The sequence below is a fragment of the Rattus norvegicus genome, chromosome 6 (assembly GCF_036323735.1).
Source record: "Rattus norvegicus strain BN/NHsdMcwi chromosome 6, GRCr8, whole genome shotgun sequence".
Classification (NCBI taxonomy): Eukaryota; Metazoa; Chordata; class Mammalia; order Rodentia; family Muridae; genus Rattus; species Rattus norvegicus.
Window position 1 is genome coordinate 140070443 of NC_086024.1, and position 17716 is coordinate 140088158.

At 38.8% G+C, this 17716-nt stretch overlaps 1 gene segment (V, D, J or C); it reads right to left on the reverse strand.

Annotated features, from left to right (window-relative positions):
* Positions 1-14562: 14562 nt before the first annotated feature.
* On the reverse strand, positions 14563-15156 carry LOC691801 (immunoglobulin heavy variable 3-30-like). The segment is given in 2 exon segments: positions 14563-14891; positions 15016-15156. Coding segments are annotated over 2 exon segments (375 nt in total).
* Between the last annotated feature and the right edge of the window lie 2560 nt (positions 15157-17716).

A 17716-nucleotide genomic window follows, 5' to 3' on the forward strand; every position in this document is an offset into this window, starting at 1 on the left:
AGGGCCGGCATGAACGTGAGGAACCTTGTATTGATCACCATGGAGAGTCAGAGACTGGAGAGCTTCTCCTCAAGTCTTGGTAATGGAAACATCAGGCAGGAGAAGTGCAGAACTATCCAATATGTTTGCTAGGACTCTGAGAATGTGGATCTAGTACTTGGCCTTGGAGTTCCCACATTTTGTTTTTCTTATTTCATTGTGCATAGTCTTCATATTGTGAGGAACTGTGGGTGCAGACCATACCCATTAGGGAAAAACATCCATTTAATGGTCATTAACAGTATTAGTGCTGTGTTCCTCTTGCTGTGATAATCTGATTGTTAGGAGGATATTTTACAGACATTATTCTCAGTTTGAGATCTTGAGTTTGTCTGATATTTTCACTGTGGTTGCAAAAATTGGAAAGGAGTATCATAGAAATAATGCATCTTTCTGTACTATATTGTGGAATGTCGTTTAAGTCCATGTATTCATGTGTTTTTGACTTTGGTTACTTCAGAGATAATCTCTGTCCCTATTCTGTTCCATAATGTACTTTTCCATAAATCTCTCTTCAATAAAGTAAACAGTCATTAGCAAAAGCATGAGCTCATGATAAATCCACACATTATTTATAGTTGTCATAAATTCCAGAGTTGGATCCTTACTAATGTCTTTCTTCTATCATTTGTTTACTTATATGTAGTTCACAGGTGGATACCCACTTAATTGGCCTTGTTGCTAGGACAATACCAGACTGCCCATTTGTGTGGTGGCTAGGATAGCTATCTTTTAAATAATGACAATATGTGATATCCCAGGAAGATGTAGTTAGTGACATCTGTGGTTTTCCATTCCTCAGATGTCTTAGAAAGAATGTAGAACCACCATGGAGACACAATTGGTCAGATGAGTTTCTTCCTGGTTTCTGATTCATTCCAAATTTCCAGTTCATTCCTTGACTTCATGTCCTGATTTGCTTCTGTGAGGTTTTCTAAGAATTAAGATGGCAGAAACTCTTTCCTTCCTTTTTTGCTTCTGGTTATAATGTTGATCACATAAAAAGCTTACAAACTAGGACAATTGGCATTCTTCTCATCGAAAGATGTGTATAGGGGATATGACATTCTGCCCAACTGGAGCCACAGTGACACACACACTCACATTAAAAATACAGGAATACACTACAGTACATACACACAGCATACAGTCACAGACAGAAATACATATTCATAAGCAGGGGGTATGGATTTCTTAAATCCTCTGTTGAGACAGGGTTCCTATCATTAGTCTGGGCTCACTCTCTAGCCCAAGCTGGTATTAAACTATCAGATATTGATTGTCCTGCAATTTTCTCCCTATTGACTGAATTAAAGGTGTATACCATTTTTCATGGCCATCACATGGAGATGCTTTTAAAAAATAATTATGAAAATAAAATCAATTAAAAATAAATTTAAGTATATATTTATACAGTACATTCTGATCATTACTTTTGCTTTCTTCATCCCTCTCCAAATCCTTTGTCTCCCCAAATTTGTAAAATTACTTAACCTACAGCCTTTTATGAATATTCAAACGATTGGTCTGATTGCATTCATTCATATTGACAAAGAAAGATTTAAAAACCTGTAATTTTCAGTACATTTTTACTTTTAAAATTCATTATATAGTGTATATATTTGTGTTATAGATTACATTCATTAGTATGCACAAGGTGTAGTTATAAAATCAAAGGCTGAAGAATACTCAGGTGTATGGTACCTGCTCCTAGAATGAGTATCTCAGTTGACCTTCAGCACTTAGCTGAGAAGCTGGTGGGATGCTTTATCACATGATCTGAACTCTTGTGATCCATTTTGCCTTTGTTTCATCTCAATCACGTTATATTTGTGCTTCCTAATTTAGGGATGACAATTGCCTCTCATGACGTGAGAGCAACTCATTTAAGTCTATGAATGTGAAAAATGGGCTGATCTCTTGGATGAAACAGAGGCCTCATCTTTAACAGGGACTTGTGATATTTCAAAAGTTATATTGTTAATTAAAATGAGGGATGCATTTTGCAACATTACCATTTTAATTGAGGTCTTACCAATGCTACACAAGAGCTCCACCATTGGCTTAACTCCCAGTACTGAATGAGGAATCAAACAGAGGGCACTTTGTCCTTCAGACTACTACAAATCTGATGGTCAGGATGAATAATGATATGATAAAATTGTGACCTATCTGAGAAATACATCTGATGTCAACGTGCCCAATGTGATGACCTGTAACCTTTCTGAATAACCAACATCCTGCTGACAAATAGATATGACAAACCTGTGACCTTTCTGATATTCTGTTGACGTCAGCTGATTGCCTGACACAAAAACTGTGTTGTTGGCCTGTGTAAATGTTTCACACTTTCCCCTTCCCTCTGTTACCCATGTTATTGGGAAAAAATAAAATTGTCGCCTTGATCAGACACTCGTCTTAGAGTCCTTTATGTCTCTTGCCCACCATTCTCTTCAGGTACCCTCAGCACCCTCATTGACTATCCTACTGGATGAGACACTTCCACAGCTTTATCGCTGAACATCCTGTATGTAGGACATATAGTGCGTCTATGCTCTTGTAGTTGTGTTGGTGTCTTCACTCTTCAGCTGGAAATTATGTCTTGTTACAAGAGGAAGTTGCTACAGATTCCATTTGATTTATTGATCAGAGCCTTAGTTAGGGTTGCCCTTATAGGTTTCTGGAAATTTCCATAATCCCTGTTTCCTAGATAATTTCAGAATTCCCCCACTGTGTTCCAGTTTCCTTACAGTGGAAATATGATCACTAGAGCTCACTGGACAAAAAGGCTAACCAGCTGGTAAAGTAATGCCCAGTGACAGAACATGTATAAAAATATGATAATGATATACAGAAAAGGAATCTTCTGTCAACATGTATGCAAATGCCCCCAGACACATATATGCTGTAATGAACAAACACACAAATGAAAGTCATGTGCAAAGAAGAAATTTGAATATGTGGACACATTATCAATTCCTACACACTCTATTTGTATACAGAAGGTCTGAATATAATATTTGGAGGGAGCCCAGACTCAAAGAATAAAGATGGAGCAGAGACTGAACTAATGGCTCTCCCACAACTGGCTTAAATTTAGACCTATCCCATGGCAAAGAACCAACCCCTGATACTAATAGTGATACTGCTATGTTTGCTGACAGGAGCCTATCATCACATCTCTGATATAGGCTCCACACAGCAGCTGACCAAAACAGATGCAGAGACTCAAATTATTCAAAGTTTCAAAGTTATTATTTGGACCTTTTTTAGAGATGGGGTGACTGGATTGTCCCAGCCATGCAGAAAGCATAACATTAGAGGGTGCTGACAAGGTGGGCAGGGAGAAGAGTCATGTAATATTAGGGCAGTTTCATGAAGGGCTTTTGGTTATATCTTAGGGTAGATGCTCTGGGAGTTAAATGTTCAAAGTCAATTCTATTGGTCTCCTTAGTTTGAGAGACAATGGAGAACCCCTGCTAGTCTGTGGTTGGAATTTGGCTAGTACTAAGAAAAGGTACCAGGAGAAGAAGTGCAACATACTAGCTAGAAGAATAGATGATTTGGGAATTCCCTTTTGATGAGGAGAACAAAGGAATGGTAAGGGAGGGACTGAGTCACTCTAGCCTATGGGACCTTGCAGGTCCCTGATAGTTGTAGGGTTGCAACATTTATGATAATTACATTTCTTATATCAGTAAAAAATAATCTTATTAAAATACAAACTTAGTGCTGAGTTTTAAAAGAGTGGATATACAATAATGCTGAATAATAGAGATTCCCCTCACCTGAAGTAACACACAGGCTGAAAGAGATCCTGGAGAAAATAAACCATGAGTGTGAAAACACTGAAACTGGGCAATTCTGCTTCCACTAGAAAAATTAGTCAACATCTGTTTTAAGGTAAACATCCATTATCCCATGAGCAATGGGCAAACTCATCCAGACGGCATGGGTCTTGTCAGTTTACATGGCCTTACTTACATGGTCAGTTTATATGGTTGAAACAATCAGATAAGGAAGTGTTTTCAGTGGCTTTGGGAAGCAAGGGATGTTTTATTATCTTATGCTACAGTGATTTTGTGGCTACTTACTCACCTGGAAACTTACCATTGTGCATAAGTAATATGTGGAGAATATTTTATGCCCAGCGTAATGAAAAATTTATGTTGTTAAATTGACTAAAAACAAAAATGGAGAACATACCTGTTTGGGCTTTCTGCTTAAGTTTATTTGTGAAGATATATTTCTTATCTCGCTATTTGAGGTAAGAAGACACATTTAATCACATTTTTATTCTACATCTTGTATAAGGACTCGATATAGTTCTTGAAGTTCTAGCCAGAGCAATCAGACAGCAAAAGGAGATCAAAGGGATACAGATTTGAAAGGAAGAAGTCAAAATATCACTATTTGCAGATGATATGATTGTATACTTAAGTGATCCCAAAGGTTACACCAGAGAACTACAAAACCTGTAAACACCATCAACAAAGTGGCTGCATATAAAGTTAACTCAAATAAATCAGTAGCCTTCCTCTACACAAAAGAGAAACAAGGTGAGAAAAAATTAGGGAAATGACACCCTTCATAATAGTCCCAAATAATAAAAAATACCTCGGTGTGACTTTAAGCAAGCAAGTGAAAGATCTGTATGATAAGAACTTCAAGCCTCTGAAGAAAGAAACTGAAGAAGATCTCAGAAGGTGGGAAGATCTTCCATGGTCATGCATTGGCAGGATTAATATAGAAAAATTGGCCATTTTTACCAAAAGTGATCTACAGATTCAATGCAATCCCCATCAAAATTACAACACAATTCTTCATAGAGTTAGACAGAACAATTTGCCAATTCATCAAGAATAACAAAAAAATCCCAGATAGCTAAAATTATCCTCAACAATAAAAAGACTTCCGGGGAAATTACTATCCCTGAACTCAACCAGTATTACATAGCAATAGTGATAAAAACCATGTGGTAATGGTACAGAGACAGACAGATTGACCAGTGGAATAGAATTGAAGACCCAGAAATGAACCTACATACCTATGGTCACTTGATTTTGACAAAGGAGCTAAAACCATTCAATGGAAAAAAGATAGCATTTTCAGCAAATGGTGCTGGTTCAACTGGAGGTCAGCATGTAAAGAATGCAGATCGATCCATTCTTACCTCCCTTTACAAAGCTTAAATCCAAGTGGATCAAGGACCTCCGCAGCAAACCAGATACACTTAAACTAATAGAAGAAAAAATGGGGAAGCATCTGGAACACATGGGCACTGGAGAAAATTTCCTGAATAAAACACCAATGGCTTATGCTCTAAAATCAAGAATTGACAAATGGGTAGTCATAAAACTGCAAAAGTCCTGTAAGGAAAAGTACACTGTTGTTAGGAAAAAATGGCAACCTACAGATTGGGAAAAGATCTTTACCAGTCCTACAACTGATAGAGGGCTTATATCCAAAATATACAAAGAACTCACAAAGTTACTGCAGGAAGACAAATAACCCTATTAAAAATGGGGTTCTATCAAAACAATGACGTTATGAAATTCATTGGAAATGGATGGAACTGGAAAATATCATCCTGAGTGTGGTAACCCAATCACAGAAAAACACACATGGTATGCACGCATTGATAAGTGGATATTGACCCAAATGCTTGAATTACCCTAGATGCACAGAACACATGAAACTCAAGTGGGATGACCAAAATGCGAATGCTTCACTCCTTCTTTAAAAGGGGAACAAGAATACCCTTAGGAAGGTATAGGGAGGCAAAGTTTAGAACAGAGGCAGAAGGAACACCCATTCAGAGCCTGCCCCTGATGTGTTCCATTCATTTACAGCCACCTAACTAGATAAGATGGATGAAGCAAAGAAATGCAGGCTGACAGGAACCTGATATAGAATTCTCCTGAGAGACACAGCCAGAATATGGCAAATATATAGGTGTATGCCAGCAGCAAACCACTGAACTGAAAATGGGACCCCCGTTGAAGGAATCAGAGAAAGGACTGACTGAGCTTGAAGGGGATTGAGACCACATATGAACAACAATGCCAACCCACCAGAGCTTCCAGGGACTAAGCCACTACTGAAAGGCTATACATGGACTGAACCTGGGCTCCAATCGCATAGGTAGCAATGAATAGCCTAGTTAGAGCACCAGTGGAAGGGGAATAACTTGGGCCTGCCAAGACTCAACCCCCACTGAATGTGATTGTTGGTGGGAGGGTGGTAGTGGGAGGAGGATGGGGAGGGGAAGCCCATATAGAAGGGGAGAGAGAGGGGCTAGAGGGTTGTTGTCCTGGAATATAGGAAAGGGAATAACAATAGAAATGTAAATAAGAAATATCAAAGTTAATAAAGATGAAGAAATAAAAAGGGAGGGGAATTTCATAGGAGGGGTAATGGAAGCGAAGTTTAGAGCAGCACATCAAGGATTGGCCATTCAGAGCCTGCCCCCCCATATATATATATATATATATATATATATATATATATATATATATATATATATATACACACACACACACACACACACACACACACACACACACACACACACACACACACATAAATACATGCATACACCAAAACTAGATAAGATTGATGAAGCTAGAAAATGCATGCTGAAAGGAACTGGATATAGATTTCTCCTGAGAGACACATCCAGAACATGTCCAATACAGAGGTCAATGCTAGCAATAAACCACAGAACTGAGAACAGGACCCCCATGGGAGGAATTAGAAGAAGTATGGAAAGAGTTGAAGGAACTTGCAACCCCATAAAAAACAACAATACCAACCAACAAGAGCTTACAGGGACTAAACAGCAACCGAAAAACTATACATGAACTGACCCAGTGCCAAATTGCATAGATAGCAGAGAACAGCCTTGTTGGGGCATCAGGGGAAGGGGAAGCCCTTAGTCCTGCCAAGGTTAGACCCCCAGTGTAGAGGAATATGGGGGGCGCAAAAAGGGGAATGTAAAGGGGGAATACTGTATGGGGGAGGGGGAGGGGGAGGGAAGGGATTGGCACCTTATGGACAGGAAAATGGAAAGGGGAATAACCTTTGAAATGACAGTAAAGAAATATATCTAATAAAAAATTTAAAAAAATATATGGTGCAAATGGATAGAGTGTACACAAATACCCATACACACATACACACAGAGGCTGGAAAGGGAGGCTGTGAAAGAGAAATTGTATAATAAATTAATACAGAAATATATACCATAATTGAAAATATGTATTTCAAAAAGATCTTGGATATTTCAAGGAATACTGCACAGTGTATGTGTAGAGAGATTCCAGAAACAAAGGAGTCCATTCTTTAATTCCTCTCTGAACATGTTGTAACTTTCTGTAATTCAGGGCTCTGCTGTTGTGGTTTGCCCTGGAGTTATCTGTATTTTGATGTTAGTTAAGTTGCCCCCAAGGTCAGCTGCCTAGTCACTATTCAGGACTCGGGTGACTTCATCAGAACATACTTCCCATTTAATTTTGGAATTAAAATATAGGCAAGAGCCAGCTATTGGGCAGGGGAAGGGAAGGTGGAGCAGAAGGAGTGAGAGAGGGGGCTCTGAGGAGAAGGAGGAAGATGGAGCTGAAGCACATGACATGGAGAAACCACAAGTCATGAGGGATTTCACTTCTGGGGAACAGGATAGTGTAGTGGTAGATCTGCCCAATCTAGGAACAAGCTTGTATTCATATTAATCGAGTTGTGTTTTCTTTGCACAGACACATTTGGGTTGGAGGGGATATGGCAACACTGTGCATGCTCTCAGAGGCTCCTGCTTATCTTGAGCTCAGTGCAGCGAGGTTTGTTTCTGATTCCTTCATGATATTCACTCCCTATGTCTCTCGCACAATAATACATGCCCATGTCCTCAAACCACAGGCTGCTAATTTCCAGGTACAAGGTGTTCTTGGCAGTGCCTCTTAGGGATATTGTCCCTTCAATGTTTTGGCATAATTGATGAAAGTACCATCACTATTAATGTATGCTTCCCACCTCAGCCCCTTCCTGGATCCTGGAGGACCCAGGATTGTTGGGCAGTGAACTGGGACACAAGACAGAAAACCTGGTAAGGTTCAGTGGATTCAGGAACTCTAAAAATTATCATAATTCAGGATTTTAGCCATTAAAATATATTCCTGACTAGGTTCTTGTCTTGGAACAGATGACCACTACACCCCATGGAAAGGATTAAGACCATCAGTCACATAGGGACAATACCAGAAGTCCTTCCACATGCTCATGAGGAATCCATAACATCTGAGATCAAGCCTCCACAAAACACCTGCATTAAGATCACAATCCACACTAAACTTTTTATAAGATTCTCTCTGGAAGGAAGAAACTGTACTAGTCATTATACCAAAGATTACTTGAGAGTGTCAGGCTTATCAAGCTGTACCACTCCAGGGAAGACTATTGTCGCCTGAAGCTTTTGTTGCCAGAACCTGCTCAAGTGCAGTCACTTCCTGCTCAGTGGAGTTGGCCTTGGCTCTTAGCTTCCCACTGAATCATGATGCCTGGCATTGAGGGCTGCAGTAGAGCCGCTTTGAATGCTATACCTGAGCAAGAGCTCTGCAGATCCCTGCTGATCATATTATGTATGCAGACAGCCAATGCCAGTCCCTGAAGGTGAAACCAGATGCTGCATAGCAGAGTTTGAGGGTCTTTTCTGGGTGCACTAAGCTTCCCCCAAACTCCTTTGACTACAAATAACACTGATACATGCAAACACACAGATTGATGGTCAAAAAATTGTCACAAAAAGCAATTTTTGTCTATTTCCTGTCCACACAGCACAGAATCTCATCTTCATCTAGTACTTTTAAATAACCTTAAGGTAAATACAAGGAAAACCAAGGAGAGCCCCAAGTACACAGAGAATAATCTGTGTTCAGTTCTGATCAGTGAATGTGAAGAAGTGGCTACCTAGGGCTGGATTTCTCTGCATGAGCTGAAGGGTCAGAGGAATTCTGGCTTTCATGGGCTCAGGGAAGCAGTATTTACTATTGCTATTGCCATTTCTCTTGAAAGTTCTACAGTTGGACACTTGGCAGGAGGCAGTGCTCAGAGAAGATATAAGACATTAAATACAGTGATGACAGTTACAGAATTTAAGACAGTATTGCAGTTTCGTATTCACATTTTCTCTGTTAAGCATTCAACACACTGCATTTCGTTTTCTCTTGTTCATATACATAGAACTTGCTTTTATATATATTCTATCTCCTTAGTATGAAAGGGAAATAAAAAACTTCTATACAAAGTTGGGTTTCTATGTAGGAACTCAGTTTTTCCCTTTGACTTGTCTGGACATGACTTCTCCCTGATAATCTTGCACAGGTCAAACCTCCCTTGGAAGGTTAGAAGAACTCCTTCTCTATGAGGCCAATACTTGGGATATTTCTGTACTTTACTTTTTCATGAGCGAACACTGTCCTCAGGCCTTATAAAAACTTGCAAATTAAATATTCTAAATCAATGTCTTTCTATAGCTCAGTGTTTGCTCTTTAGAAATATTTCTATTTGCAGCAAATGACTTGTTCTTCATCCAGAAATTCTTGACATGATCCCTGTAACTTCACCACTCTCTTTGCACATTCTTATACCAGGTAAATGCTGCCTGCCTTCATGTTGTATTAGCATAGTTTTCATTTTCCCCAATAAACATAATTTAGCTAAACTGGCTTTGTATATTAAGTCTCCCTATGACCTTGAATTTATGTACCTGGTTTTGTTTTCCCCTTCTAATATTAATTTTCTCACCACAGTCCACTTGTGTGCACTGTTCACAATATTCCCCTTCCTTTGGTCTTCTTTGTCCCTGACTTAAGGTGCCATTCCTTTCTAGGCATGAAAGATCCAAGAGTTCTACATCTTGATTTGAAGGCAGACAGTAAGATACCATCTTTTGCAGATAATAAAGAGGGGCTCACTTCCACAATAGGCAGAACTTGAGCATAAGAGTTCACCCCTCTTTCTTCTCCTTAATAGTGATGTGCTTTTTTAACAAGGCCATAGTTACTGCAAGAAGTCCACACCTCCTAATAATGACACTTCCTATGGACCATTCAATTCAAACCATAAAAAAACCCAATAACACATTACACATGGTCTTGGTAAAAAATTAAATCTTAAGAATTAGAAATATAAATGTTGGTTCTGATATATTTTAGTTGAACCTACTTCCCATTCATCCTTTTTCACCAATGAATTGATCTTTAGCCTGGTTCTTTGTAACAAGACAGTGGTTCATTTACATTTAAAATTGTATGGAGCTGTTCAATTTACTGTTCAGATCCAGGCTTCCAATAATCTCATCAATCTGAATTTGAAAGCTGTCTCAATTTGATGATTCATTGAGATGGAGCCCATAGCAAACACTGATTCTCAGAATAATGCTTTTATACCTCAAATGTGAGACAGTAGGTTCATCCAGTCCGCAGCAATATCTGGGCCCTGTCCCAGTGTTCTCAACTGAAATGTCATGTGTGCCACTGGAGTTTATTTGAAACATCATTCTAACAATACTATGCTATGCACATTTAGCCTTTAGTTCACATATTCTTTTCTGACATGTACAGTAGGAATTATTTTGAATTTTATCTTATGTCTTTTTAATTTTCAGCATCTGTTTAATACGTAAATTATGTGTAATCATGTTTTAGGATTGAGAGAGGTGGTGGTAGGTTTGCTGCATAGGAAGCTCCTTTAATTCAGCTTTATTCTCTACATGCTACTATAGTACATTTTTGCATCATGATTTAAAAATCTGGTATTTCAGGCTACTGTCCTTTTCCACAGACTTATTCCACAGGGTCGATGTTAATTAATACATCCCAGAGAGACAACAATGTCATAAGAGATATGGATTTTCATATATTTAGGGCAAATTGTTCTTTTTGACAGAGAACACATCCCAGCAAAGCATTGAATCCACTGTGTGCACTACTTTAAGATGAGATCCTGATTTGTCCATGTGGGCCTATTTCAACAGACAGACTGAAATTCACTGATGTGGGGGCATGTTTAATGTTCACTGGACTCTGATTCATTTCTATGCCTTCTCTGATGAGAGTTCCAGGACTGTTACAATTGTGTGCTGAAAGAATATCTTGGAGATTCTTATTCAATCAGTTAAGATGAACAGTTAGATTAGAGCATAGTTGGCCAGGGAGGTTGGGGTCCTTTGGGTCACCTGAGCCTCAAGGATGCCTACCATTACCTTGATGTACATCACTGATGATAAGTTAAAAAAGCTTAGAGAGATTCATTCTCTGATCTCCCTGTCTCTTCCAATCTCCCATTATTCAGTATCCTCCTCCCTCTTTCATTTTTTTACAGGGAACCATACTTCCTTTATAGAAGACACAGATTTTACATACATTTTCAATTTTGTATTTCAGAAGATCTTAGCAGTTGTACTAATCAGGGTTTTAATTCCTGCATAAAACATCATGACTGAGAAGCAAGTTGGGGAGGAAAGGGTTTATTCAGCTTACACTTTCCACATTGCTGTTCTTCACCAAAGAATGTCAGAGCTGGAACTCAAGCAGGTCTGGAAGCAAGAGATTATGCAGAGGACTTGGACCGATATTACTTACTGGCTTGTTTCTCCTGGCTTCTCAGCTTGCTTTCTTATAGAACCAAGACTACTAGTTCAGGGATGGTACCACTTACAAGAGGCCCTCCCCCTTGGAAACTAATTGAGAAAATGCCTTAAACCTGGATCTAATAAGGAATTTCCTCAAGGGTGGCTTCTTTCTCTGTGATAACTCTTTTGAATTATTGTAGACATTTTATATTTGGCTGACAATATATTTAACCTGGTGTTTTAAAGACTATATAGAGCCCTCAAGTAAATATGTGGGTAGACGACCTCTGAGTGTGGCCAATGCAGGAGCCTCAGATACATGTCTAAACCCTTCACTGTCCATCACTATATATGCACAGAACATCAAAGAAAAATAGAAAACATTCTGTATTTAGTTTATCACTCACAGTTCTGAAAGTCAACCACACAAACTCTTAGAACTCACTTAGGACTTAGGACAAATATATATTTTTAAAGACTCTTGTGACATTATACCATGTTGCTGCTTTGTCTTTATGCTAATAAGATACTGTGAAATATGACCCAGGGTGGACTGAGTTGACCATTGTAAAACTGCAGTGAAGTAAACATTGGTGATGAACCCACATTCTAGCATTCCTTTCACCACTGAACAAGATTGAAGGGGACATATTCAAGGTAGTGGTGTTGTTCTATATATTGTAACCAACTCAGCCCTATTGCTGTAGCCTCAATGGAAATACAGGTATTTATTTTCATTTTACTCCTCTTTTCATTAGCTTTAGTGCTACAATCTCCCACCCTGTGTTTCGTGGTTCCTCATGGTTCTCCTTCCTCTTTGTTGCTGTGTATATACACATTTCTACATTACAAATTACAGAAATTACAAGAAGATTGGGTTTTGACTCTCAGAAGACAGCAACAACTAAACATTTTAGAAACCATTAAGAACAGTCTGGTGGAAACTGAGATGAAATCAGAGAAATTGTCAATCTCAGGCTTCTGCCTGTATGGGTCACTCTTTCCATTGACTATTCATTCACTTGACTAGTAGTTGTGATGCCGAAGTAGGTAAAAATTTCAGCCTCCCCCTCCCTCTCAGAATCACACACAGAGATGAACTTGATGTTGGAGAAGCAGGACAGAGAATGTAGAATCGCTGTATAGAAGAACATGTGGTGGTTACTGGATCACCTTCTAAATAATTGTCTAATGAGTGAACCAATGAGTACAGAACCCTCTTCCTCGTTTTGATTGGAAGTCCCATCATACAAATATGTTGCAGATGGAGCTATTCCATCATCACAGGAAAATGAAAGGCCTGAAAATCTGACAAATTAGACAATTTCCAGAGACACTTCATGTTTCATTTGAACAACCATCATCCCTTGATTTCCAATACCAACATATTCTTCTATAGTGACACAATCAATATGTTCCCAGAATGCCATTGAGAAGAGTGCTGTATCTAGGTACTTGGTGACACACCTGACTTCTGGTGAGGAACCCCATCTCAAAATGAGTCAATAATCTTTTTATAATATTTTTCTGGGACAGTAGTACATATAAGATCCTTAGAAGTCTGGGCGGGGGGAGAAAAGGGATTAATGCATTAAAACAAAAATCATTTGTCCCATAAAATTATAGGGGAACCATTCAAACTAAAACTTACCTGATGAAGAGGAACAGGAGAAAAGAAAAGAGATGGTACCCATTAAGTGGATTAAGAGCTCTTTGCAGCAAATTGAAGCTCGGTGAGTGTTACCAGTTATCTTGGCCTTATGACTCAAATCACAATTCTTACACAAATTTCATTACCAGCATTACACCTGTGTCAGGTCTGTTGCTTAGCACAAGTGTGAGGATGATGAAGAGAGTGAACATCATCAGGTTCATGGGTCACTGGCCCTGAATTTTTTCTGTGTTCCTTTAAATTGAATCCTATATAGTGCCCTATCAGAGAGTCTTACTGACTCTCTGCCCTGAAATTAAGGCTTCACAGTATTAAGGCTTCTTTGCTTCTTCAGGTTCTAATCATGGTCTTCTAATAGATCAACTTCTGCCCTGAATGATGCTCTGAATTTTGTGTTCAAGTCAGAGATGATGCTACATTTAAAGTCATCTAGAAAGGGACTGATTTTATAACTCTGTGCTTCAAGTTATTACCATATAATCCCAAGTATCTCTGTTTAGTTCTACGTAACTAAAAAGAAGGTATGTTTGGTTGCCATAGGAAGGTCCAGGCCCAGGTATGGACTATTTCAATGTTATTGTGTAGACTGAATGAAGTCATCTCATCTCAACATGTAAACACACACACACACACACACACACACACACACACAGAGAGAGAGAGAGAGAGAGAGAGAGAGAGAGAGAAAGACAGAGAGACAGAGAGAGTCAGAGACAGAGACAGAGATAGAGATAAACACACACACACACAGAGAGAGACAGACAGGCAGAGAGAGACAGAGACAGAGATAGAGATACACACACACACACACACACACCTGAAAACACTCACACTCACACAGTCACTCACACACACCCATTGAGAGTGAAAGAAATATAAAGAGACACAGTCTGAGAGAGACAGAGAGATAAACAAATGATAGAGGCAAAATAAATACAGATCTACAAAGAGAGACAGAAACACTGTGAAAAGTAAATGAATACAAAACACATACAGGAAAACAGAAATTTGAGTAAACATTTGTATACTACAATGTCTACTGCACCTTGTACTAGCAGAAAGAGTTCATTTAGAGAGACAACCTAGACCCAAAGTAGTCCAGACTTCTCTTCCCTCCAGATCTCTCTGAATAGTCTGTTAAGTCTCTGTTAATAGGAGCTTTGCATTCTCTCTGCGCCCCCTGCTGGTCCCGATTGCATGCACTCCAAGAGGTTTTTGTTTGAGCTCAGAGTAATATTTCTTCACTGTGTTTTGCACAGTAATACATGGCTGTGTCCTCAGATCTCAGACTGTTCATTTCCAGGTACAGGGTGTTCTTAGAATTGTCTCTGGAGATGGTGAATCGACCCTTCACAGAGTCTGCATAGTACTTGTTACTACTATCATAATAAATCAGTGCTATCCATTCCAGCCCCTTCTTTGGAGCCTGTCGAATCCAGTTCATGCCATAGTTACTGAAAGTGAATCCAGAAGCTACACATGAGAGTTTCAGGGAACTTCCAGGCTGTACTAAGCCTCCTCCAGACTCCACCAGCTGCACCTCACACCAGACATCTGCAAACAAAGAATGAAAGTCAGAAAACTGTTACCAAGAAAACAAAACAAAATAATAAAACAAAACATTTTTCTATTTTTTTCATGTTCACACAACAGACAGAATCTCATTTCTACAAATTACCTTTTATAATAAAAAAAAGGAAAACCAGGTTCAGCCTGAAGTCCATGGCCTGTGGTCTGTGTTCAGTGCTGATCACTGATTGAGAAGACCTGGGAATCAAGGGCTGGGCTCTTCTGTCAGAGCTGCAGGGTCAGAGCAGGGCTGGTTTTTCATGGGCACAGAGAAGGCTTATTTGCATGTCTTCCTGGTATAGCATGCTTTGGAGTTGGAACTGGGCTAAAACCTGTGATCATAGCAGATATAAGACATGAAAGTCACAGTTGTATGTTACAGAGTTTGACAACTAATTGAGGTTTCAAATTCACATATTTTGTATAAGATTTGTCTATACTCCATTTACTTTGGTTTAGCACATGTACATAGAACATGCCTTGTCTCCATAATATGTGACCTAAATGTGCAATTAAGTAAATAATTGAATAGCACCACACATAATTTTGTTTCTAGGCATGAGTTTAGTCTTTCCCAGTGTCTGAGATGCTAATGTCATTTCCTGATTATGGGTCTTGGACAAGGTTATATCTGAAAGGTTATGGTTGCAGAACTCATTTTTCTTATGAAAATTTTTAGAAGTTGATTATTTTTCATAGCATGCAGTTCTCAGGTCTTCTGGAGGTTTGCACCAGAAACATTCCTGGTCCCAGTCTTCCTACCACTCAGAGTTTGCTAGAAAGACATATTTTTCTTTGAAGCAAATTTGGTTGTTAGTTTTCCTTTTCCTCAAAAAATATAATTAGCACAAACATGGAGTTTAATTAAATTCTCAGATGACTTTTACCCTATTTAACCTATCTGGTATGAGTGGAGTCTCCAGGGGTTTTTGATTGGCATTTTCCTGATGACTAAGGATGTTGAGCATTTCCTTAGGTACTTCTCAGCCATTCTATATTCCTCAGCTGAGAATTCTTTGTTTAGCTCTGCATGCCATTTTAATAGGGTCTAATTGGCTCTCTGGTGTCTAATGTCTTGAGTTTTTTTATATATTGGACATTAACCCCCATTAGTCCCCCATCAGAGGTAGGAATGATAAAGATCTTTTCCCAATCTGTTCCTTGCCATTTTGTCCTAATGAAAGTGTCCTTTGCCTCACAGAAGCTTTGCAGTCATATGAGGCCACATTTGTTGATTCTAGATCTTAGAGCTTAAGCCATTAGTGTCTTGTTCAGGAAATTTTCCCCAGCATAAAATGTGTTTGAGGCTCTTCCCCAAATTTTCTTCTATGAGTTTGTGTATCTAGTTTTACGTGGAGGTCCTTGATCCACTTGGACTTAAGCATTGTACAGGGTGATAAGAATGGGTCGATTTGCATTCTTCTACATGCTGATCTCCATTGTAACATCACCATGTGTTGAAAATGCTATCTTTTTTTCTCACTGGATGATTATAGATCCTTTGTCAATGATCAAGTGACCATAGGTGTGTGGGTACATTTCTGGTCTTCAATTCTATTCCATTGTTCTACCTGTCTGTCTCTGTACCAATACCATACACACAGTTTTTATCACTATTGCTCTGTAATACTACTTGTGGTCAGGGATGGTGATTTCCCCAGAAGTTCTTTTATTGTTGAAGATAGTTTTCGATATCCTGGGTTTTTTTGTTATTCCAAATGAATTTGCAAATTACTTTTTCTAACTTTTTAAAGATTTGAGTTGGAATTTTATGGGGACAACATTGAATCTGTACATTTCATTTGGCAAAATGGCCATTTTACCTAATTAACCCTGCCAATACATGAGCATGGGAGGTCTTTCCATCCTCTGTGATTTTCTTCAATTTATTTCTGCAGAGACTTGAAGTTCTTGTCCTACAGATCTATTACCTGCTTGTATAGAGTCACACCGAAGTATTTTATGTTATTTTAGACTGTTGTGAAGGGTGTCCATTCTCTCATTTATTTCTCAGACTGATTATCCTTTGAGTAAAGGATGGCTACTGATTTGTTCAAGTTAATTTTATTCCCAGCCACTTTGCTGAAGTTGCTTAACAGGCTTAGTAGTTCTCTGGTGGAACTTTTGGGGTTACTTATGTATTCTATCATATTGTCTGCAAATAGTGACATTTTGACTCCTCCCTTTCCAATTTGTATCCCTTTGACCTCCTTTCATTGTCTGATAGCTCTGGTTAGGACAGCACTATATCGAATAAGTAGGGAAAGAGTGGGCAGCCTTGTCTAGTCCCTGATTTTAGTGAGATTGCTTCAAGTTTCTTTTCATTTAGTTTGATGTTGGCTAAGTGTTTGCCGTATATGGCTTTTACTATGTTTAAGTATGGGCCTTGAATTCCTAATCTTTCTGAGACTTTAAACATGATGGGGGTATTGTATTTTGCCAAATGCTTTCTCAGCATCTAATGAGATGATCATATGTTTTTTTTTCCTTGAGTTTGTTTACATAGTGGATTATGTTGATATATTTCTTTTATTTTTTTTTCCGGAGCTGAAGTCGGAACCCAGGGCCTTGTGCTTGCTCTACCACTGAGCAAAATCCCCAACCCCTGTTGATGGATTTCTGTATATTGAACCATCCCTGCTTCCCTGAGATGAAGCCTACTTGATCATGAAGGATGATTGTTTGGATGTGTTCTGGAATTCAGTTTACAAAAATTTTATTGAGTATTTTCATGAAGATTCATAAGGAACATTGGTCTGAAGGACTTTTTCTTTGTTGACTCTTTGTATGGTTTAGGTATAAGCATAATT